The following is a 23,200-nucleotide window of genomic DNA, read 5'->3' on the forward strand; positions in this document are numbered from 1 at the left end:
CTGGCCTGAGTCTTAACTGCTTTTGCCACAGGTAAGTGAAGAGGGGGAGCCACATTGGGGCGGGGGTAGGGGGTACGTGTGAATCTTTGATTGCATTAGTTCTGTTAGAAATTCACTTCAGTAGAATGACCTAATTTTGTATTTGGGTATGTCCTTGTATTAGAGTGAGAACCAGAGATATGTGGATGGCCTGCAGTGAGAAGTTATACTCAACAAAAGTATTAGTCTCTTTCTTTGGAATCTTCTGGATAAATAATTGTCTACGATTTTACAAGTATGGGTGGCTTAAAATTGCGAGGGCGATTGTGATGCTGCTCAGTGTAATTTCTTGGATCTGGGATTATATGTATGGTGTGAGCTGATTATGGATCACTTACTTTTTGAGATGAAGAAGCAAAAATACCTGATGTTATACACACACACACACACACACACACACACACGAGAGTAATTCTGGGCTAGTCCAGATTTTTAATAAGGAATACCTATAATCCAAATGTGTATTTGTGAGATATTAATGTAAGTTTGCCAAAGATAATTAAAATTCTCATGGCAAACTGCAGCATACTTTAAAGAGGTATCTGATTGTTCATTTTTATTCAGTTTATTTATATGGTGTTAGGTACTATATTCTTGCTATTTTATGGTCATTTTTGAGTTATAAAAGCTTTTAAATACTACTTGGATTTGATAGCTTTCAGCTACTTTTTGAAGCACAAAGTTTTTAATGTTTTTTGCGTTTACATTTAAGTGAACTTTTAAAATTAAGTCAATTTTAGTGAAAGTCATTTTGGATGCATATGAGTATGTAATATTTTATTTTTAAAAGCACCATTGTAATGTTTTTAAATTTATTGTTATGTTACAGACTGTTGGCAACACTTATGGTAATTTTTCATTAGCAACCATGTTTCCCAGGAGAGAATTTACCAAAGAAGATTATAAAAAGAAATTATTGGATTTGGAACTTGCCCCAAGTGCTTCAGTGGTACTGTTGCCAGTATGTGTTTTTTTCTCATATATGTATATATACTTTTTTTTTCTCACAGTTCTGTTTGTTGTACTCTTGATTGTTGCTTTTAATTAGCAGAAGGAAGGTGAAAGGTATATTATGCATAATTAAAATCCAAATTATCCAGAAATGTTAGAGCAATTTATTGTTCCATAATCCTGTGCTTTATGTATTTTTATTGCTAGTGAGGCACTAAGTAACAAATAGTTTAATTTTCAACCTTTTTCCTCACTTATTTTCATGTACAAAAAATGACCAGTAGGAGAACAAAAGAAACACAGAGTAATCTACAGACTTAATGTCTTTTATTTGTCTATGACTCTATTGTTTACCAAGTTTTTAAAAAATACTTAAACATAAAAATAACGTTAATTTTTTTTATAACGTTAATTTTTAACATATTAATCCCATTTGATCTTCACAACAATATGAGAAAAAGAGGCTCAGAGAGCTTAAATGACGGCCAAGGTGCCACCTTAAGTGCTAGAGCTGGGATGAGAGCCTGGGTCTGCTATGTCTGCCTCTGTAGTTTTCCCTGCCCTGACCTAGAGCCCCACACCTAAAACAGTTATGCCTCCAATAATCAGAATTAATTACATTCACTGAGGTTTGAAACTTCCTGCCTTTTTTTAATCATCAAGAAAGATTTTTCTTAACAAAGTTACTAATTTCAGTACAAAAGTTTAGTTCTCTTAAAAATAATTGGTTCATTTCACTGAGAACTACTTTCTGGTTCTACGTTATGATTACTCCTTAAAAAAAAAAGGAGCTCCAGGAGTCCCAGAAGTTTGTGTACATTTGTAAAACAGCAAAAGTTGGTAATTTTCCTTTTTTGAAGTAAACTAAAATCAATAGGACTTTCTTTCTCAGATAGAAGATTCACCTAGAACCTTGAGTGTGATGTGATTGGGCTGATGTAGTCTTTATCTAGTTTTATTCCTTAATTTTTAGGCAGGAAGACCAACTACATCTGTGGTACATTCTTCCAGCGGAGACTTCTGGGCCTTGTTGGGGACAGTACTCTACCCATTCCTTGCCATTTGGAGACTGATTAGCAACTTCTTATTTAGTAACCCTCCTGCACAGACCTCAGTGAGAGCAGCGGCTTCGGAACCCTCAAACCTTGCATCGTCTAGCAATTCAGAAAAAAGGTATCTGTTTTCCCCATTTGCAAATTATGTTAGTAATGCCCAATGCCTTAGGCAGAATGAAAAATTTGTTATGGGTACATTTCCTTCTTTTATAAGGGAAAAAACCCAAATGTTCTGAAGAGTTATTATATCGTCTCTCTTGGGATGCTCACTTACCTGAGTTTTCTCAGCCATATTTCTAAAATTTTATCTATGCAAAGCTACTTCACCTCTTCTGGTTTTATTATTTCATTTATTGAATTCTCTTCATCCTATAATTATAAAAGTAGATTTTTTTTTTCAGGTCCAAATAGTAATATTTTTGTTGTTAGCCATGTTTTGTCTGACAAGATGTTCCGTAATTTCTCACAGTCATCTTGCATAATTTCTTTAGCTAGATTGTCCTTTAGAGAATTTTAACCCTGGTGGTTCTTTGATCTGCTGGTTGACCATTTTCTCTGGGTCATTTAGAGAAAGGCCAAACAGAGGAAACTGGATATTCACTTGAAAATGGAGCCTTCAGAGTTATTTGGACTAGTCCCTTAACCAAGAGGCCTTACTTTTATTGCACATGGCCAGTTAGAATGGTAATACTAACAGACAACACTAATGATTTAGCTCATAACTTCTGTTAAGATTTTGCATATTTGAAACATTCTAGGAAATATTTTCCTAGAAGGTGAGATTACACTCCCCCCTAATAGCACAATTTTTAATAATACATATCTACTACTGTTAAAACGCTTAGGCTGTTAATAGGCAGTATAGCAAATCGTCGCACCCGTCCTAAGTGATAAGTAATGAAAATCCTTGCCTCTGTCTGCCATCAGGAAGGAGATGCCTAGTCTTGTGTCCCACTAGTAGTAACTCTAGGTAAAGATTCATGTAAATATTGTGATTGGGCTAATTTAGCGTTTATCTTGATTTCTTTCTTAACTATTAGGCAAGAAGACCAGTTATATCTTTAGCACATTACTCAAGTGGGGACAGTGGGAAATTCTTCCTAGTCTTAGAACAGCATTCAAATTAGACCTTGTTAGTGCTGAATTTTAGAACTCTTACTGAGCACTGGGTGGAAGCATTTAATTCTGAATTACTATACTGTAGGATACTATTGCTGTTGTGTGGGTTTTTTAAATTTTCAAAGAAGGAAAGAGGACTTGAGTTTGGGCAAAGAATGGGACGAATGTACATCTAGGAGTGTAAAATTTTATGTTCCACTATTCATTTTCCTCTTTTTGCTTTCTCTTTCCAACCCTTTAGAGTATTAGCTTAAACTTCACCTGTTTCCTTCCCATTTTCAGATAAATTCCTGTTTGTTCTTAATTGTGCAAATAAATTACTGAAGATTATAAAAGGAAGAAAAACTGCTAATTGACCATGTCTGTAAATTAGGCTATGAATGGAGCTTAGGATAGCCTCTAGTGTGCTGTATAAGTTATAAATGTTTTAGTAGATATATCAGCTTGCATAAATAATAATGGAAAGATTAGTTGGCAGACAGTCCTACTCTTCTAAAGCTTAAAAAGTCAACAAGAAATACATGGAAATGGAAAATATGATTTGACTGCATTGGCTTGGAAAACAGATGAAGTTAAACTGCCAAAAATGTATAAAGTTGCCTATACTAATGGAATAGCAAAGGAAACAGCTTTGTATTACTGCTATTATTTTATGTCATCTTCTTGTTTCTCCCTCTTTCGTTATATCAGGGAACCAGTCAGAAAAAGAATGCTGGAGAAACGGGGGGATGATTTTAAAAAGGAAGGGAAGATATACAGATTGAGGACTCAGGATGATGGTGAAGATGAAAACAACACTTGGAATGGAAATTCTACTCAACAGATGTAGTATGATAAGTACAGTATGTGCAATAATCATTGTTTCTCATGATTTAATTCAACTAAAATTCAACTGGAGAGGAGGGACTGCTTTATGTTTTCCAACTGATCTATAACTGTTTATTTCTGCTTAGTGCGTTAAAATTGTTTAACTCAGACAAGTCAAGAGATAAAATAACTGGCTGTTAGGTCCTTGCATACGGTAACCAACTACTAGAAACCTTAAAAGAATCAAAAGGTCTTCCACAACCTCCCTTCACCAGCTTTCAGTTTTTCATATACCCATTAGTCCTGTGCTCTCAGATGATCCGTTGTGTTTAAAGCAGTTTTGCTCCATAACTCTGATACCCACACAAAGTAACTGGTATGTCACTAATTTCATGCTAAGTCAGAGCATTTTAACTAGCCAATCAGATGATAATTTGTTTTCTTCTCTTTTCGCTCATCAGCTGCAAGCAAAATCTTGTAGTTTTTAATCTTAAACACTGAATAAAAAAATCTTTTCCAAAAATTGTAATGATCTTATTTTTGCTTTTAAGGTTTGTTATCGTAGCATCTTTTTGTTGCACTGGGCTCTGTTGAGGTCATGTGTCTGATTTTTAACCCCCAGTACTGCCCTGGAGCTATCTCAGGAAAGTAGCTGACCACTTTACCTTAAATATCACTGAAGGAAGACATCTTCCAACACACATTAATGCTATGTTACTATCTCTCCTAATTCAGCAAGCCATCACTTTGTTTGCATAACGTTCTGGTCCTTCTTCTCATCAGATTGAAAACAACAGCAATCTACAGCTAGTCCTTTCACCTTTATACTGAAGTTTTGCTCTCAATAATCATACTTCAAAGACCTAAAGTACTTGTAGTATAGAACAAGAAGTATGGAATAAATTAGGCCCTTTGCTCATTTGGTTATTCCTAAGAACTTTAAAGAGTTCTTTATCTAACTTACATGTTCCTTTATCCACATGTTTTTGGTAGTGGAGTCCACTAAACTAATAATGTTTGAAAAATGGAGTAAGCATGACAGTTCCTCTTTTAACCTTCTGCTTTTAGATGGGTAGATATCACTCTTGAGTGAACATATAGAAGGACTCTATTTTGTAATGGGAGGAAGAAATTTTATCAAAGCAAACTCACCTCTGAAATAACATTGACTTTTAAAACTGGTAACAGTCATTGTTAGCAAGGAAACAGTGAGGCTGTGCTGGTGACGGTCGGAGTGAAAACTGATAGAACCTTTTTGAAAAACATTATCAGAAATCTTAATATTTTATATTCTTTGATCCAATCATTTTTTCCTAAGGAATGATCATAAATGCTGACAAAATTTAGGCATAAATATATTCATTAAGTGTTATTTATTTTAACTGAGAACTAGAAACCAACGAAATGCCTTGTGCAGAAATAATAAACTTTTGATGAGGAGAAATGGTACAATATTAATTCAACAATTCAATTTAATATGTATTTATTAAGTACCTGTTATATGTTGGGGGGAAAAAGCAGGATACAGAGCTGTAGGTACAGTATGATCTTAGCTTTGTAAACCCAGTTTATATATAGATACTACTATGTATTACCACAATGTAAAGGAAAAAAAGACACCAAACATTAGCAGTGGTAAGAGTGGGTATATATGGAATTTTAGTTCTTTTTTTATTCACCCTTACAAGTTTTCTCGATTTTCTGCAGTGGTCATATTATTTCCATAATTTAAAAACTGAGCTTTAAAAAGAAAAATCAAGTAAGCATCCCATTTAAGATTTGTCATGTTTAAAAATATGGCAAGCAATATGGGATTTAAAAATAAAATTGTCAAATGGGTGTGACCCTACCAATAACTTAGAAACATATTTGCAAAAACTTAGGAGTACCTCAAGTCAGTTTGCCTTGAAAAAACTCATACATCTTAGAGAAACATGGTTCACAATCTTTTAGTAAGAGGATCTCTCCTCAATTTTATATTTTAAAAAGTATACATAGTAAAGAAAAACTCAAAATAGTACAAAAGGTTATAAAATGAAAATGAAATCTCCCTCTTTGCATCTTACCCCCAGTTTTAGTCCTCTGAAGTAACCTGTATTAACAATTTCTTTTGTAATCTTCAGAACATTTTTATGCATAATAAGCAAATATGTAATCTTTATATTTTAAATAAATGGGATCAAATTATATATACTACTATGCATCTTGCTTTTTTACTTTTATAGTCTTGAAGATCTTTCCCTGTCAGTACAACGCTACCTCGTCTTAATAATGGCTGTACAGCATTTTACTTTATAAATGTACCCCAACTTATTATCCATTCTCTGGTGGTGTTCATTAGTTATTATAATTTTTTTGGCTTGTTTTTCTATTATAAACATGGCTGCAATGAATGTCTTTGTGAAAGCATCTTCTTAGCTGTGAGAATATACCTGTAGGATACGTTTGTGTAACTTTCTGAGTCACAGGGTGTTTGCAGTTTGGATTATAAAAGATGCTGCCAAATTGGCTGCTCTTCAAGCTCTGTGAATTTACGCCCCCACCAATGTGTATGAGAATGTCGAGTTCCCCATATCCTTACCAACATTGTATTGTACTTCATCGTTTTCAACATGATGGATGAAAAATTGTCTGCATTTTTAATATACTGTGTTGATCATGAATGAAATTGAGCATCTTTTAACATTGGTCATTTTGATTTATTTCCTGAGAACTGCTTCTCAGGCAAATTAGTCCTTTGTCTGACATATGCTGTAAATATCTTTTCCCTGTTTATTTTTCGATGAGTATGTTGTTGGTAACTTTTTGCCATAATATTTATGTGGTCATATTTATTATGTTTCTTTATGGCCTCTGGGTCTTAAGTCTTGCTTATATGAGTAAATACCTTTCTCACTTAAATTAATTTTAAAAAATTCATTCTAGTATTCTCCTGGTTTCCTTATTTTTACATTTAAATCTGGGAAGGATCTGGCTCCCGTCCCCATGCCTGTGACGTCCTCGAGCTCACTTGTTGACCCACCACCATGTATGGAGTAACCCATCCTTCCCACTGATTGGGAATGCCACCTTTGTCACATACGTAGTTGTTCCCTGTCTCAGCTCTCTTTTCCTTTGTTGATCTTTTTGTTCTCTCCTCTGTCTGCTACCAAAGTACTTTTTATAACTAGTTTTATAAAGTTTTAATATTCCCTCCCCCAGATTTATCCATTTTCTTCTTACAAGTTTATTTAATGTGAGACTTTATATTATTTTGTTTGTGTGCCCCCCAAAAACGTTGAACTTTGATATTAATTTATTTATAATTGACAGTTTATAATACTGTCTTTCTACCCAAGAAATTTCTTCACTGTCAGTTTAGGAACCACCTTCACCCCCATCTGACAAAGTTCCTATCTATTGATGGAGAAAATTGTTCCCACAGCTCCTGAATTCCAGGTGGGGGCACACGGCAGTGGAACATTTTCTTAGGAACTTTCTATAGATTTCAGCAATTCATTTACAAGAAATAAAATTTCAAGCAGTTGAAAACTACTCTTCTTTTTCCCCAAGTTCTTTCTTATTTTTTTATTTTTCAATCACAGTTGACATTACTGTGTATCAGTTTCAGGTATACAACATAATGATTAGACATTCGTATAACTTACAAAGTGATCACCCCAATAACTCTAGTGCCCATCTAACACCATACAGAGTTGTTACAGTATTATCGACTATATTCCCTATGTCTATTAAGGTCCTCTGCCCATTTGTTAATTGGATTGTTTGTTTCATTGATATTGAGTTGTATGAGTTCTTTATATATTTTGCATTATTAACCCTTTATCATTGGCAAATACCTTCTCCCATTCAGTAGGTTGTCTTTTTGTTTTGTTGATGGTTTCCTTCACTTTGCAACAAGTGTTCAGTTTGATGCAGTTCCCATTTGTTTATTTTTTGTTTCCCTTGCCCAAGGAGACACATCCTAAAAAATATTGCTAAGAGTGATGTCAGAATTTAATGCTTATGTTTTCTTCTAGGAGTTTTATGGTTTCACCCCTACATTTAAGTATTTAATCCATGTTGAGTTTATTCTTTTATATGGTCTAAGAAAGTGATCTAGTTTCATTTTTTGCATGTATCTGTCCAGTTTTCCTAATACCACTTATTGAAGAGATTGTCTTTACCCCATTATATATTCTTGCCTTCTTTGTCATAGTTTAATTGACCGTATAGGCGTGGGTTTATATCTGGGCTCTCTATTCTGTTCCAATGATCTATGTGTCTGTTATCATGCCAGTCCTGTGCTGTTTTGTTACTATAGTAACCTCTCCCATTGTCCATTTATATATTTAGGTGGTCCTATGTTGGGTGCATAAATGTTTACAAGAGTTATATCTTCCTGTTGGATTGATCCAAAAAATCCAACAATTTTATCATTATGAAATATTCTTTGTCTCGTTACAGCCTTTGTTTCAAAGTCTGTTTTGTCTGATATTATTGCCACCCCACCTTTTTTTCTGTTTTCATTTGCGTGAAATATCTTTTTCCTTCCCTTTATTTTCAGTCTGTGTAGACAGCATATGTATGGTACAGGTCTTTTTTTTTTAATCTATTCAGCCACATTATGTCTTCTGATTGGAGCATTTAGTTCATTTACATTTATGGCAATTATTGTTAGGTATGTAGTTATTGTATTGTATTGTTTTCTGATTATTTTTGTTTGTTTGTCTTAAGGAGAGCGCAGCTCACAGTGGCCCATGCGGGGATCAAACCAACAACCTTGGTGTTACGAGCACCATGCTCTAACCAACTGAGCTAACCGGCCACCCCCTCTGATTATTTTTGTAATCCTTCCATGTTCTTTCCTTAGTCTCTTACTCTCATCTCTTGTATGTTGATGACTTGCTACAATTTTGTATTTGGATTCCTTTTCCTTTATTTCTTATCTCATGTAGATTTTTGGTTTGTGGTTAACATGCTTCGTACATACCAAGCTGTGTTTATAACAGTCCATTTTAAGTTGATGGTCACTTAAGTTCCAACACATTCTAAACTCATTACAATTTTTATTCACCCCTTCCCCATTTGTTTTTGTCATTATTTTTTTTCCTTTGTGTGTGTGTGCGTGTGTGTGTGGCTTTAATTTATTCTTGTAATTACACATGATCATCCTACTTTGGTTTTTTAACCTTTGTACTAGCTTTCCAGTTGGTTGGTCCACTGTGTTTACTGTTCGCCTTTGTCAGTGAAAGATTTTTTTCTTTCCTATGTTTTTTATCTTAAAGAAGTCTCTTTAACATTTCTTATAATACTGGTTTAGTGGTAATGAACTGCTTTAGTGTTTTCTTGTCTGGGAAACTCTTTTGATTCTAAATTATAGCCTTGCTGGGTAGTGTAATCTTTGTAGTAGGTCTTTTCATCACTTTGAATATTTTGTGCCAATCCTTCCTAGCCTGCAAAGTTTCTGTGGAGAAATCAGCTGATAATCTTACGAGAGCTCTTACATATGTAACTACTATTCCCTTGGTGCTTTTAAGATTCCCTCTTTGTCTTCAATCATTGGCATTTTAATTATGATTTGTCTTGGTTTGGATCTGTTTGGGTTCATCTTATTTAGGACTCTGTACTTCCTGGACTTGTATGTCTTTTCCCAGGTCAGCGGAGTTTCTAGTTATTATTTCTTCAGATAGATTTTAAATCCCTGCTGTCTCTGTCTCTGTCTCGCTCTCCCTCTCCCTCTCTCCTTTTGGTACCCCTGGGATGCAAATGTTGGTACATTTGATGTCCTTGATGGCTCTTAAGCTATGTTCATTTTTTAAATTCTTTTTTCTTTTTGCTGTTTGTATTGGGTGTTTTCTGCTACCGTGCCTTCCAGATCACTGATTCAATCCTTTGCTTCATCCAGTCTGCTGGGATTCCTTCTAATGTATTCTTCATTTCATGTATACTTTATTGCTGACTAGTTTTTTTTAATGGTTTTTATCTAAGTTCTCAGAGTTTTTCTGTTTTCCCCTTAAGTTCATTGAGCATCCTTGTAACAAGTGTTTTGAACTTTGCATCTGGTAGATTGTTTGTCTCCATTTTATTCTTTTTCTGGAGCTCTGTCCTGTGTTTTCATTTGGAACATGTTTCCTTGTCTGCCCGTTTTAGCTGCCTCCCCGTGTGTGTTTCTGTGTGTGAGGTAGGTTTGCTGTGTCTTCTGGTCTTGGAGGAGTGGCCTTATATAGTAGGTGTCCTGTGGGTGCATTCCCAGTGGTGTAGTTTCCCTGGTCACAAGAGCTGGGTGCTCCAGGTGTGTCCTTTGTGAAGGTCATGTGTGCCCTCCTGTTGTGGAGCTTTGATTGCTGTGGCACATTAGTGGGTGGGGCTGACCCTCAGGCCGATTGTGTGACTAACACCACAGAGCACGGGTCGCTTCAGCGGGGCTCTCACGCCAGCTGATTCCGCCTTTCAGGTGTGGCACTTGTGTACCCGGTTGGGTGGTGCTCTGGTGTGGTCCAAAGCAGCCACCAGGTGTGTGGGTTCTGGAACCTCTTGGGAGTGGTCTGGTACAGGCCATGGTCAACTGCCACTTAGGCCGCGCTTGGGGCCTCTTGGTGGGAGCTACAAAGTGATCTCAGTGATGTTTATTCTATAATTTAGTTGTGATTTTGATGTGGCCGTGGGAGGAGACAAGCACAAGCAAAGTCAGAAGGAGTGTCTGCATGGAGAATTCAGGGGAGCTCTCTAGTCTTGGCTGAGCTGAGACTTAAAGGCATTTTCAGGAGAAAGGGCGTCCTAGGCGGAAGGACTAGTGTTTGCAAAGACACAAAGGCGTATAGGAGAATCAGGGACTTACATGCAGCTCAGAACTACCAAATTGAGAGGAAAAAGGGAAACAGGCTAAGTGAACCAAAGGTGAGATCACAGGGGCCCTGAAGGCCATACTTGGGTCCTTAGCCTGCTTGTAGGCAGGGCGAGGCAGGAAGGACAGAAAAAGTACAGTGGAATGAAGGGTCATTCACAGGTCATCTCTCTTTGTATGTTATGGTTTCTCTGGCACAGGGAGTATATAATGTAAGCAGAAAGCCTTGGTCTGGTAGGACGACTTTGACGTCCCACATGGCTTGTGTGACTTCGTGACTTCTGGGGAGTCTACCTTCTCAAGGAGAATCATCGGAGGGGATAGGATATGTTCACAGAACCACTTTTATTTTCTGAGAAACACAATCTGTGAGGCTGGGAGGGAGATTGAAGAGAGGGCAGGAGGTGACATTGCCGTCCATCTAAGCAATAAGTTGGTTTCTTATAAAAAGGGCTGCTATGGTTTTTACTCCTGTTCTACCTTTAAAGTCTCTGAAACTGGGAACAGGCCAGTTAAATGAAGCAGCTCACAGAACCACTAGATGAGTTTAGTAAGAGCACAAGAGCTGCTTGCAGGGTCTGCTGCGAACGCCCAAATGAATTTCTGATACCTGGGCAAGATGCAGATATCTCCATTTTAATCAGGGACTTGGAATCCTTCGAGATTAACACAGTCTCTAAGAGTGCAAGAAGTCTGGCAGGGGCAGAATATAAGATCCTAAAGAGTTTGTGGGCAGCAAAGGTAGATACAGGTCAAGAAATGGTTTATTTTGCAGAACTGGGGGAGGTAGAAACATGGGGGTTAGAATGAAGAAATGGGGCTCAGTTCCTGGTGGCTTGGTTGTGTCTTTCTTTGCCTGGCGCGCTTACAGTGCATGTATGACAGTAACGCCACACCACAGACGCCGAGAAGCCCAAGGGAGAAGAGGACGTACAAAGCTGTCTGCGCTTCTGTCGCACCAAGTGTCAGGCCCAGGAACGGCACTTTGTCCTCTCTCACGGGGCTGACGGTGGGTGCTGCGTCTAGGAGGACAGCAAAGGGCGGGTCACGCACTGGGACAGACGACTTACCGGCTGAAGTTCTCCTGTGTTAAGCCCAAGCTGGATGGAGAAGTCACACAGGTATCCAGAGGGCGCGCACTGCTGGGGGCGCGTCCCTTTCCCGGAGTCTGAGCTTCTGAAGGAACTTCAGTAGTTCTATTTTTTAAACATCTCTATCAGCAATTAGGGTATCGTCTAAACTGGGTGATTGTCTCCTACATTGGTGTAGTAATTTATACTTTTTCAGTCATTCAAAAAGCACAGCTCCTTACATTATGCCAGGCACTGTGTTTCCAACAGTCATTCTCTCTGATTCTCATCAGCCCGGAACGTTTGCCTTGGGTCTTGCCCAGGCCGCACACCAGATTAGTGGTGGGGCCAGGACGAGACTAGGCCTGCTGTTCCCAGCCTAGGGCCTGGTTGCTAGATGTCACATCAACTCTGAGTTAGCACCTTTGTTCCATCCTAAGTTTATAACTAAACTTTGAATGTAAACTAAATATTAGTTGAATGAATGAAAGGGATGGAAAGGCAGAGAAGAGGGTAATAAACTACGGTTGGTGCAAAAGTAACTGCGGTTTAGGGGCGACCGATGGCTCAGTTGGTTGGAATGCGAGCTCTGAACAACAGGGTTGCCAGTTTGATTCCCATATAGGCCCATATAGGCCAGTGAGCTGTGCCCTCTACAACTACATTGAGGAAAACGAGCTGCCGCTGAGGGGCTGCCGGATGGCTCAGTTGGTTAGATCGCGAGCTCTCAACAACAAGGTTGCCTGTTCGATTCCCACATGGGATGGTGGGCTGTGTCCCCTGCAACTAAAGATTGAAAACGGCGACTGGACTTGGAGCTGAGCTGCGCCCTCTGCAACTGGATTGAAGGACAACGACTTGGAGCTGATGGGCCCTGGAGAAACACACTGTTCCCCAATATTCCCCAATAAAATTTATTTTTTAAAAAAAGTAACTGTGGTTTAAAAGGTTAAAAACAATAGCAAAAACTGCAGTTACTTTTGCACCAACCTAATAGAATACACAGAAAGGCCCTCTCGCCCATCACCCTCCGGCCTCAGTCGCGCCTAGAGCCCAGCTCACCTGGCTGGAGACAAGGGTGTGGCCCTGCCGCCGGGTGTGGGAAGCCGTTGCACCGGGTGATCGAAGCGTAGAACTTGGCTGATGCTTTGGGAATCCTTGGCAGGGACAGGTCAGTGTAGTTCACAAAATGCAGACCAAACCTCTCTGCGAAGCCCGTGGCCCACTCGATGTTGTCCATCACACTCCAAACCGTGTATCCTCGAAGGTCCACCTTATCCTGCACAGCTGCCCAAACACAGGCCCCGGCGTGAGCTTCCCTCAGACTCTGCGCCAGGCCTGCCGAGGCCGTACCCACCCACGGCGCCCCACAGCCGCCACATCAGGTCACGGTGAGCTCGTTTTCACCCTCTGAGAAAGCGGCCCATCCACTGCGTGCTCTTTGGTAGCTGGTCCTCTGTGATGGAGCTGCAGGGCCATCAGCTTTTTTCCTACAAAGGCTCCCCTCTGAGTGGGAGTCAGATCGTGGGTAGACTAGTGTTCCTTATAGAAAATAAGTGGCCCTTGGAAAAGATTTTAGTTGGAATAGGATTTTCTAATCGTTTGTTTTTGCTGCTGTGTTGCTCCTTCTCTTTTACTCAGTATTATCTACCTTTGCCTTGTCATAGGCCCATCCTGGGTCCTGCTGAGCTGAGAATCTCAAACTTTTGCTTGGGGAGCAAAAGCCCCTACAGGCAGTGCCCCCGCCCATTCCTCCCGGCCTCTGCCCACACCGTCCTCAGGAGGGCACTGAGGGCAGGGATGTCCGACATCGGTGAGGAGCCAGGGGCGCAAATGGCTCCGGCCAGGAACTCAGGTCGAGCTGCGTCAGGCAACTGGGTTTGCTCGCTGAGCTTACATCGAGAAAAGAAGGAACTTAATGCTTAAACCCAACAGGAGCTAGAAGCCTCATGGGGGTCCGTGGATGCAGAACTACCTTCACTGCAGACGTCAGCAGGTGTTTCCAACAGTGAAGGTGCTTGGGGGGGGGGCATACCTTTGAGCGCCTCATTGATGTAACTGCGGAGGTAGTAGATCCTCGGAGTGTCTTTGAGGCTCGTTTCTCCCCGTTGGGATACTCCATTCTCTGTCACGTAAATCGGGGGGTTGTCGTACTCCTCCTTTAACCAGTTCAGGATCCTCCTGAAGCCAAACGGTGTCATCTTCAGCCAGAAGGAGCCAGAGTCTGGCCAAGTGCGATCTGTGATGGAGGCAACTCCCCTACCAGTTCAAACACAAGATTAGGTCTCCTTTTATAAACCCAAGAGGCCCTTTGCACAAAAGACAAAACAGGATTTATACTAGGAAAAGCCCTAGGTTTTGTCTAGTCTTAAGTCATAACAAAACCCAGGCAGGACAGACTGCCTCAGATTCTCTTTTCATAAATGCAGTTGCTCTACTCAGTGCTGGTGTCCTTTGGACAAGCCCCCGAAGCTCTCGGTTGTAGCTTCCCACCTGTCCGGTGGATGGTCTCACTCATGGACCTCACTGTCCACGGGCTCACAGACCACACCGCACAGCAGATGTGAAAGGGCTCCGGGCTTCCCCAGCCAGTCTTCAGTGGGGTGTGAGCGCCACACCTGCAGAGAAGAGGCCCCGAGTCATCTGCATCTGGTCAGTGCCATAGGCACCAGCCATTTGTGCGGTGACGGAGCAGCAGGCCGGGACCTGCTTCAAGCGCCCCGGACCCTCCCTCCATCCAGTGAGGGGCGAGGACAGGACAACAGCTTGTGCCAAAGGAGTGCCTGCTGGGGGAAGCACAGGCTCGAACGTTTTGAGTCACACATTTCAATAAAGACCAGTTATTAAGATACTTCTTACATCCAAACTCTTCAAAGAAAAAAAATTAGTTTTATCAGTAACTGGATTTATCTTGCTCAGCTGAACTGAATGTGGGGCATTTTGTAAGCTTGAGCACAGGTCAGTGGAGAGACAATCCCAGGATCAATGAAGCAGCAAGGGTTGAGTGGTGGGTGCCCGAATGGGGACCAGCAGGGTCTTCTCAGCCCCCCTTCTGAGCCTGACTCTTGTGGTGTAGGCATTTGTTTTCAAAGAAAGAACCTGGACAATCACACCACTGAGGTGGAAAGATGCTTGTTAGAAAAGAAACGAAACTGTATACGTATAATCCTGGTTTTCTTTGGTAAAAAATAAGTGAATATATATGTATAAATATAAATATATACTATATGAACTATATATAATGTAAGTATACATGAGAAAGGTAGTATACCCTCCCACACACGTATACTTCTGAAATGACACACAAAAGAATTTCCTACTTTTGCTTTGTTTCCACCGTGAACATACATTATTTGGGCGATAGAGAATGGTTTGACCTTTACGTTAACAAGGAAAAAAATACCTTATTGTTACTTTAACTGAAATACACCTCGTAAGTGAAATAAATTTGACAAAAAAAAGAAAAACAAGGGAAAGTAAAAATGTTTCCGGAAAACGTGAACAACTCCAAGCATGTCTGTCTTTACGGAAAGCACCCTGGAAATCCTAGCCTGTATCACTGAGACTGACCGGGGTTTGCTGAGGTGTCCCAGGCATGGCGCTCACCTTGCAAAGCCCGGGAGTAAGGCAGCAGGAGGCGTGCAGGCCTCTAAGTAAGAGATGGGCAAAGGGGCAACGTACTGTCTTTTCCCGAGGTTGTGCTGGGCGGGCCCGCGGGGGTCTTACCTGTCTGCATCATAGGAAGAGACCTTCGAGTCATAGTCGAGGTTGTAGGCCAGGACAGTGGTGTAGTGATTGAACCCAAAAAAGTCGTAGGTGCCTTTGATCCTCCTCTTCTCACTCTCCGTGAACTCCGGGAGCCTGGGGGGAAGGAGCCATCAGGGCGCAGGCCTTGAGGAAGAGTCATCGGGAGGACAGAGTCCTGGGCAGGGCCGGGCCGCGCTGTGAACTACAGGCACCGGCGGCGACGGGGCGGCTGGCCTGGAGCAAGGAGAGGCCCTTCCAGCTGCTGCCGGAAGCACCTGCCGGAAGCACCTGCCGGAAGCACCTGCCGGAAGTACCCGAGGCTCCTCCTACCAGACCATAGCCCTGCCTCCCTCTGCTGTTACAGACCCTCCCTCTTCCTGTCAACCAAATGAAACTGCGAGTTATCCTTTTATAAGCCTCCCCTTCAGGGCCACACACACGGATACACATATTATTTTTTATTTCCTTCAAAAATTAACATGCAACTGCTGCTACTTACCATCGATGATAGATTGTGAAATCAAGAACATGTCTGAGGTACATACCTTGACACTAACCCTTCATGTTTACAAGGTTATCTTTTATAATGTGTATTTCCATAAGTTACTCTGTTTTTGCTGTGGTGTAGGCTTGCCTCTTTTCTCCAAAGTCTACCTTTATCAGCAGGGGAAATATTTTTACAAATTCACCGACATTTTGAGCTTTGAACTTTTCTCTCATATTTTGCTACCGGTACACTTAAAAAAAAAAACACCAACATTGGTAGAGCATTTTTCATGTCTAAGTGAGACTTTCCTATAAAATATGGTTAACAGGCACTTGCATGCAGCACTTACAGGTTCCTCTCAGCCAAATCTAACTACATACATCTCCTGACAGCGAGACGCTGGTGCTGCTAGTTTCGGGTTGCCAAGCAATTGCCTTGCTTAGGCATCTGACACCTTCATCTTGACCTTTCTGTTACCATTAACCTGGGGGATCAAAACCTTCCCCACCTTAGGGTTTCTGGAACTTGCTGGCAGAACACTAAAGCCCGGTCCCCTCACTGCCCTGCTCGGGAGCCAGCAGTGGCTCCTCGGGGCCCATGGCACCAAAGCTGAGCCCTGCCTGGCCTCCAGGCCCGCCACCCAGTGGCTTTGGCCCCGCCACTGCTCCCAGGCCAGGCCTGCGTTGTCCCCATCCACACACCGTCAGCCGCACCAGCCCCACTCACTCCTGCCTCTAGGTCGGTGCTCACGCTCTGCCCTTCCCATGGAATGCCCTCTGCTCTCCCAAAGGCCATTCATTGTCAAAGCCCAGCTCAGCTGATGTCCTTCCTTGACCGCTCCTAGGTCTACCCAGCCCACGCTGATCTCATCTTCTGAGTTTTCTTTGCATGAAGAAATTGGGGAATAGAATTTCCTGGAGTGATGAGGGTTACTGTCTTCCTAGCTGGTGTGTCGGCAACTTGAGCCAGACTCGGAAGCTTCTCCTTCCATGGACCCTGCTGGGCTGGGACCTGACCTGACCTGGGCACATAGTAGGCATTCAGCAAAGTGTGTCGATGGACTGGAGTGCTCACGTGCTTGTTGGAGACCAGAGTTGGCTGATCAGACCTTTAGGCACAGCCTGCTCAGCAGGATGCCCTGACCAGGCCAGGATGAGGATTGGATTGTGAAATCCTCACAGCTTGGCTCTATGGGGGAGTCTGAGGGAAAAACTCAAAGCCTGTGTTAGGAGTTCCTGCCTTTTGAGCTGTGGTACATGAGCGACCTTAGAGCTTGTGGGGATGTCCCTGTAAGCCCAGGTCCCTTTGTCCTCTTCCATACACCACACCTCTAAGCCCAGCTGGGTGACTCAACCAAGAATGGGCCCTGGAATCACACAACCTGGGTTCATATCCCAGCTCCCTCATTTAGTAGCTGGGTGATCTCACTCTAATCATTGTGCCTCTTCTTTAAATAGGAATAAAAGTACCAACCGAAGATGGCTAAATTGTTAGTAGCTGTCTATGTTGCTATTACTTCCTTCACAGGAAGAGGGGGAGGCCAGGAAGGACTGCTTTGTGCAAACTGTCGCCACCTCCTGGCCAAATGACAAAAAGCGCACGTCTAGCCATCACCCATTGCCATCCACATTCACTCAAAAGGTGATACACCAGGATAGGATGAGCTGGGGCATTTGTCCTTGGAATGAGTTGATAAGAAGTGGGTGCCCTTGCGGTAGATTTCCTGGCTGTTCTGGAGAATAATAGCAATAACGGCCACTGCCTTTTGTCAAGCACATAGCAGTGCCAAGTCCTGGGCTAAGAGCTTACATGCACCATCATGTTTAATCCTCCCAGCAAACAAGGAAGCTCAGAGATGCAGTAACTGCCTCAGACACACCTCTCTGACCCAAACAGCCATGCTCGCCCCACCGTGCTGTCCACCCAGCAAGCTCAGTTCGGCGCCACAGACCACACTTCCTCCTGACCTTCTCCTGGCTGAGTGTGTGGACACCAGGACCTACCGAGACTTGTTGAGACCTGCCGCCAAGCTCCTGTCACGGATCCGTGTCTTCATCACCTCGTTGTAATCTCCATTCTTGAAAATAGGATGTGCAAACCAGCCTCCCATAAACTGCGGGGGTGGGTGGGAGGGGGAGAGAGTCAGCCTCGGCATTAACAGGTGGGCACACCAGGGGACTTCTCTGCGCAGAAGTCACTGACCTCAGACCACCCGACCCCCGACCCCCACATTCTTCCCAATCCCCAATTTTAAACTCTCATCTCTCCTGTTTGCATGTTGCAGCTTAAGTGCCTGAAGGTCTTTCCCGTAGCTGCAGTCTCTCCGAGGACAGCTTCAGGGGAGATGAACTGAATTGCGCCCTGGCCCGGGTTCGATACTGCCTTAGAAAGGTCCCACGGAAGTGGGGAGAGACTCCAAGCCTCCAGGCGGCGCTCCCTCTCTTCACCACAGAGCGGGTCCTTCCCCATCATCATGTCTAAGGCTCTCCAGTAACTTCCCAGGGAGGGCTGAGCTGCAAGGCTGTCCCAGAGGCCCAGGCAAAAGATCGTTTTTCATAGGCGTGGGATTCGCAACCTTAAAGTGGGAACGTTTTTATTTTCTTGAATGAGGTCTACGCCACCCTTAGCCTTAGGGAGGATACACGGAACCCAAATGCTATGATGCTGCGGTCCTGAGAGGCTTCTGTCTCTCCACATCCTCCCTTCACCTGCTAGGTGATGCCCAAAGTGTGGGGTGAGGGCAGGCCTCCCTTCTCAAGCAGAGAAGCTTGAAGCACACGCTCTGGGAAAAGAGGCTTCCATTCGGACCCTTCCGCAGAAGCTGATTTTACTAGCGATGTGTGTATCATAGCCGGGGCTGCGATTTCACAGCTCACCAGCAGGTGTCTCCATGTAATGAATCTCTAGCTTAACGTTTCCTGAGGTTTGGGGGTTTGATTTCAGAAAACAAATCAGTGCTCTAATTCAATATGTTCTGTGAGTCTGGAATGAGGGATGCATTAATTTTGTTCCAAGACACCCCCCCTTGATTTCTAGCAAACAAGAAATCTAAGCATTTACTTGCACTTATTAATTTGACCACCTTTGTCAAGTTTTCTTGTGAAGAGTTGGGCAAACCAAGGCCCTTGGTGTCCCCTCAGAATGCCACAGTCTGCAGGCTTCTCCACAGAGCCCAAAGTGGGGACCAGTCTGGAGAGAGACACCCTTGCTCTCTTTCCTGAAGCTGAAACATGGCAGAAGGTAACTTCTAACCCCTCCGAGACATTAACAGGAGCCACGTGTTGTGATGAGGACCATTCTCTCTCTCCTCTTGTCAGGGCCCAGACTAAAATAGGGACGGGTCATATTGTTGGCACCTACTTTAGTGCCTCTACTTCCGAGGAGCAAAATTTCATGACCTAAAGATGCATGTCCTCATGTTAAACTTATGGAATTTGAAAATTAGGGGCACTAATAAGTTTCACAGAGTTTAAAGTTCCCAATTTAATGAATTCTTAGGCTGAGGAAATAAGATGAGATGTTGACACCTAGAGGTAAGGTGTGACATTGCAGCCCGGCTCTGTTAGCTGTAGAGTCAAACCAGTGATTGAAGAGACAGAATGTCTATTAGTTAGCTTCAAGCCTACATTACACCCAGTAAGACCTACATTTATAAACTATTTCTTAAGACTTAAAGGAGGGGCAGTCGGTTAGCTCAGTCGGTTAGAACACGGTGCTTTTAACAACAAGGTTGCTGGTTCGATCCCCACAGGGGCCACTGTGAGCTGCGCCCTCCACTATATTGAAACAATTACTTGACTTGGAGCTGATGGGTCCTGGAAAAACACACTTAAGATAAATAAAACTTTTTTTGGGGGGGAAACTGAAAAGAAAACTCAACCCCAACAAACTTCCATCACAGCAAACCCATGAGGTAGGTAGGTCATTTCCATTTCAAAGACGAGAAAACTAAGTCCAAAAACGTTAAGTGATTTTCTCAAGTTCACAAACTCAGATAATAGCAAAACAGGGCCTAGATCCTAAATCTTTGTTTTGCAATCTATATCCATTAAATCATGACAGGAGGGAAAAACAGGAAAGAGTAAAAACAATGCCCAGACCTGAACGTATCTCCTGGCTGCCTCCACATCCTCCTGGTTGGAGGGGTTTCTGGGCTCAGCCCAGTCGCTGTTGATGGTGATGGAAATCACACCACCTTGACTGGCGCGGTACTTGTCATTGTACAGATGCCAGGCCTCGGCATGGGCCTTTATTAGGTTGTGGCCAACGACGTAGGGGGCAGTGCCAGGCCGAAAGGAGATTCCTGGAAACACACATGGAAGTCAACGAAGAATGAATGTGGCCAAGGGTGTCCCTCTCTGCCTGCAGACGTCCACTATGAGTTTGGGAAGAAGGATGCAGATTTTGGTGTTAGGAAGGATGGAAATTAAATCCTGACTCTGCTTCTTACTAGTGGGTCGTGTAACTTTGGGCAAGTAATTCAGTCTTTCACTTTCTCCTTCTGCAAAATGAGCCATGGAGAGTTTTTGTGAGAAGGAAATGGAACCGTGTACGTGAGTATCCAGCAGCCCTGTCTGCACAGAGAAAGCCCTTGGTATATGGTGGTTTCTGTACTACTACCTCCCCTCAAAGAGTGGCTCCTGTCTCCGGCAAAGTACCCAGAGAGTGTGTACCTCAGGTGACAACCTGGCACTCTGGGGACCCGCTGTGAAAGTAAGGCTTGGAGAACATAGCTGATAGAAACAGCTGACAGAGCTGCCTCGAGGGCCGACATTCTGCGGCCGCCTCTCCTGTGCTGAGGAATAGTGAACCAAAGCGCCCACCCAGGGCCAAGGGGAGACCTCTGGAAACGAGTCCAAGATGGTCTCCCCGTTGCTCTTTCCAGCTTTTACACGTGATCGTGAGGGATCACATACATGAACACAAATTTACTCTTAAGCTCAGAACTAGAGAAAAGGAACACTGAACGGTGCTGAAGGGGGAAGGCAGCTCCACAATCCCTTAATCAAATCTCCTTGGGTCAAATCTGTTTTGGACTGAAAAGGCATTTGTGTCTTAGAAGAGTAATAAATCGCATAAAGGGTATGTCCCAGCAGGGCCCGGGACAGCTCTCCATGACCAACAACATGAACGTGTCTGCAGCGGAACTTGGGAATGTTCACACTGAGTGGGGAACAGACCAGAGCAGCCTCATGTTGCTTCAAGTCAGGCTGAGCTCAGGGCAGCCACATCAATTACCCAAAACTTTGGGATTTGGGAGTTGCAGGAAGCAGACTGGACCTGTACTGCCTGATGAATTGCCTTTTCCTGCATCAATTAGTCTACATCTCTGATTTCAGGGAGCTTCCCACTCGATGCAGGTTAGTGTCACAGAGCAAAGAAATGAAGCCATTTGGAGGCACTGACATGTGAAATTCATGTTTAGCACAAGCGGTGTCAGCAGGGGGAACTGCTGCCTGTCACACAGCCCTGAGCACGAGGCCGGGATTCTGAGGCACCGACCCCAGGGCTCTCGTGGCCTCCTCCTCCAGTGCTACCTGGATTTCTTGTCTCACTGGTGCTAAGAATGCCACACCCCAGAGAGCTGGCAAGTTGGGCCTAGACCTTACCCGGAGCTGCTGTCCCATAGCCATAGCCCTGGTTGGCAATGACAAAGGGCTCATTCAGTGTGATCCAAAACTTCACTTTGTCCCCCAGCCTCTGGAAGAGCACATCTGCATACTCTTTAAACCGCTGTACAATGGTCTCATTCTCCCAGCCTCCGACATCCTGGAGTGCCTGGGGCAGGTCCCAGTGGTAAATTGTCACCTGCAAAAAAGGAAGAGCAGTTCCATCTACCTACTTTTCATGGGAAACCAGTGATATGATACATGCACCAGCATAGACGTATACTGCTAAAGCTGAGAATGAAGACAAAAAGGCTCAAAATCTATTTGGTGGCAGGGGGAGGGCAGCACACATGTAGATGTGAGAAGCCTAGCTTTGAATCCCAGCTCAACTCAGGCACTAAGACCTCCACATGACGGACTCACTGTGAGGCCTACCTCACAGGCCACCCTGACAGCTCTTCTGTACGTGTTAATTGCAGTTATAGTTAGGGGTCAGCAGCTGCCGGGATAGACTTCTGAGAAGGGGAGACGCTGAGGGTCCCAGGAGGATGGAGCCATTTTCCTTGTAAAGGGACACCCCCAGGGACATCATCTAATGTGTCTGGAGCTTCTTCCTGTGGAGCTGGGAGGAGCCCCTCTGGTTATGTATGTGGAGGCCTTTCCCTCTCTCAGCCTTCCCCTTGATGCCCCTGACACACGCCATCTTGGCCAAGCTGTGGTCTCCACTGTCCTCAGTCTGACCCGGGCCACTGACCAACGATGGTCAGTGGCCCAAGTCTTTCCCTCTGCCTGAAAAACCTTTTCCTTGCCCGCCCACCCATCCCAGTTTTCTTCTTTGAGACCCCTCCTTCCTGAAGCTCCCTGGCCACGGCGCTTTGCCTTTCTGCAGTGTCTCAGTTCCCTCATGGGCTACAAAATTGTCTGGCTATGAATGTTGTGCTCTCTGACGTTCTGGATTGTTGTATGTGATGAATCTGCCCACCCAAATCATGGGGTCCTGCAGGACAGCCGCTCGGCCACCTTTTCCCCCATCAATGCCTGGCACTCCCCGTAATAAACTCTGCACGGCTGGTTCATTCCTGCAGTGTTATCAGTGTGATGAGAGAAGTCCACATAGGCTTTTTTTCCCAGAGAAAAGGGGTGGGAAGAGGGGGTTGTAATGTGGGGATTATGGTCTGACTGCTGTGCAGAACTTCCAACCACAACAGCAGAGCAACCACATAGCTTCATAGAACCCATGTCCCCCAGCGCTTTAACTTATAAATGGATCAGGGGAAAAGGAAAAGTGTTCTTAGTCTTTCAAGTAAAGTTTAAAATTTTTGATGGTGCCAAAGGAAGCCCACAAATGAGCTTCTGTATGATGCACAATAACTCATGGCTTACAAAGACACACACTTTTGTCTCAACAATTCTGTTCCTAGGACTATGTCCTACAGATAAACTTCCACCCATGCAAATTGCTGTATGTCAATGGTTATTCGTCATAATAT

At 43.3% G+C, this 23,200-nt stretch overlaps 2 protein-coding genes across 4 annotated transcripts in view; one reads left to right on the top strand and one right to left on the bottom strand.

Annotated features, from left to right (window-relative positions):
* UBXN4 (UBX domain protein 4) overlaps positions 1-4,494 on the top strand; it is a 30,026-nt gene extending 25,532 nt beyond the window's left edge. For all 3 annotated transcript variants that reach the window (XM_081051113.1, XM_081051115.1, XM_081051114.1), the window contains exons 11-13: positions 869-1,000; positions 1,964-2,163; positions 3,855-4,494. In XM_081051113.1, the coding sequence (XP_080907239.1) occupies positions 869-1,000; positions 1,964-2,163; positions 3,855-3,993 (471 nt within the window). In that variant the 3' untranslated portion in view covers positions 3,994-4,494. The remainder of the gene's footprint in view (positions 1-868; positions 1,001-1,963; positions 2,164-3,854) is intronic.
* Positions 4,495-11,598: 7,104 nt separating this feature from the next.
* LCT (lactase) overlaps positions 11,599-23,200 on the bottom strand; it is a gene marked incomplete at both ends in the record, with an annotated part of 43,046 nt that continues 31,444 nt past the window's right edge. The window contains 7 exons of the mRNA XM_081052227.1: positions 11,599-11,819; positions 12,930-13,154; positions 13,903-14,126; positions 15,594-15,728; positions 18,105-18,214; positions 20,202-20,404; positions 21,711-21,909. Of these exons, the coding sequence (XP_080908353.1) occupies positions 11,599-11,819; positions 12,930-13,154; positions 13,903-14,126; positions 15,594-15,728; positions 18,105-18,214; positions 20,202-20,404; positions 21,711-21,909 (1,317 nt within the window). The remainder of the gene's footprint in view (positions 11,820-12,929; positions 13,155-13,902; positions 14,127-15,593; positions 15,729-18,104; positions 18,215-20,201; positions 20,405-21,710; positions 21,910-23,200) is intronic.

Source organism: Rhinolophus hipposideros, assembly GCF_964194185.1.
Source record: "Rhinolophus hipposideros genome assembly, chromosome: 6".
Classification (NCBI taxonomy): Eukaryota; Metazoa; Chordata; class Mammalia; order Chiroptera; family Rhinolophidae; genus Rhinolophus; species Rhinolophus hipposideros.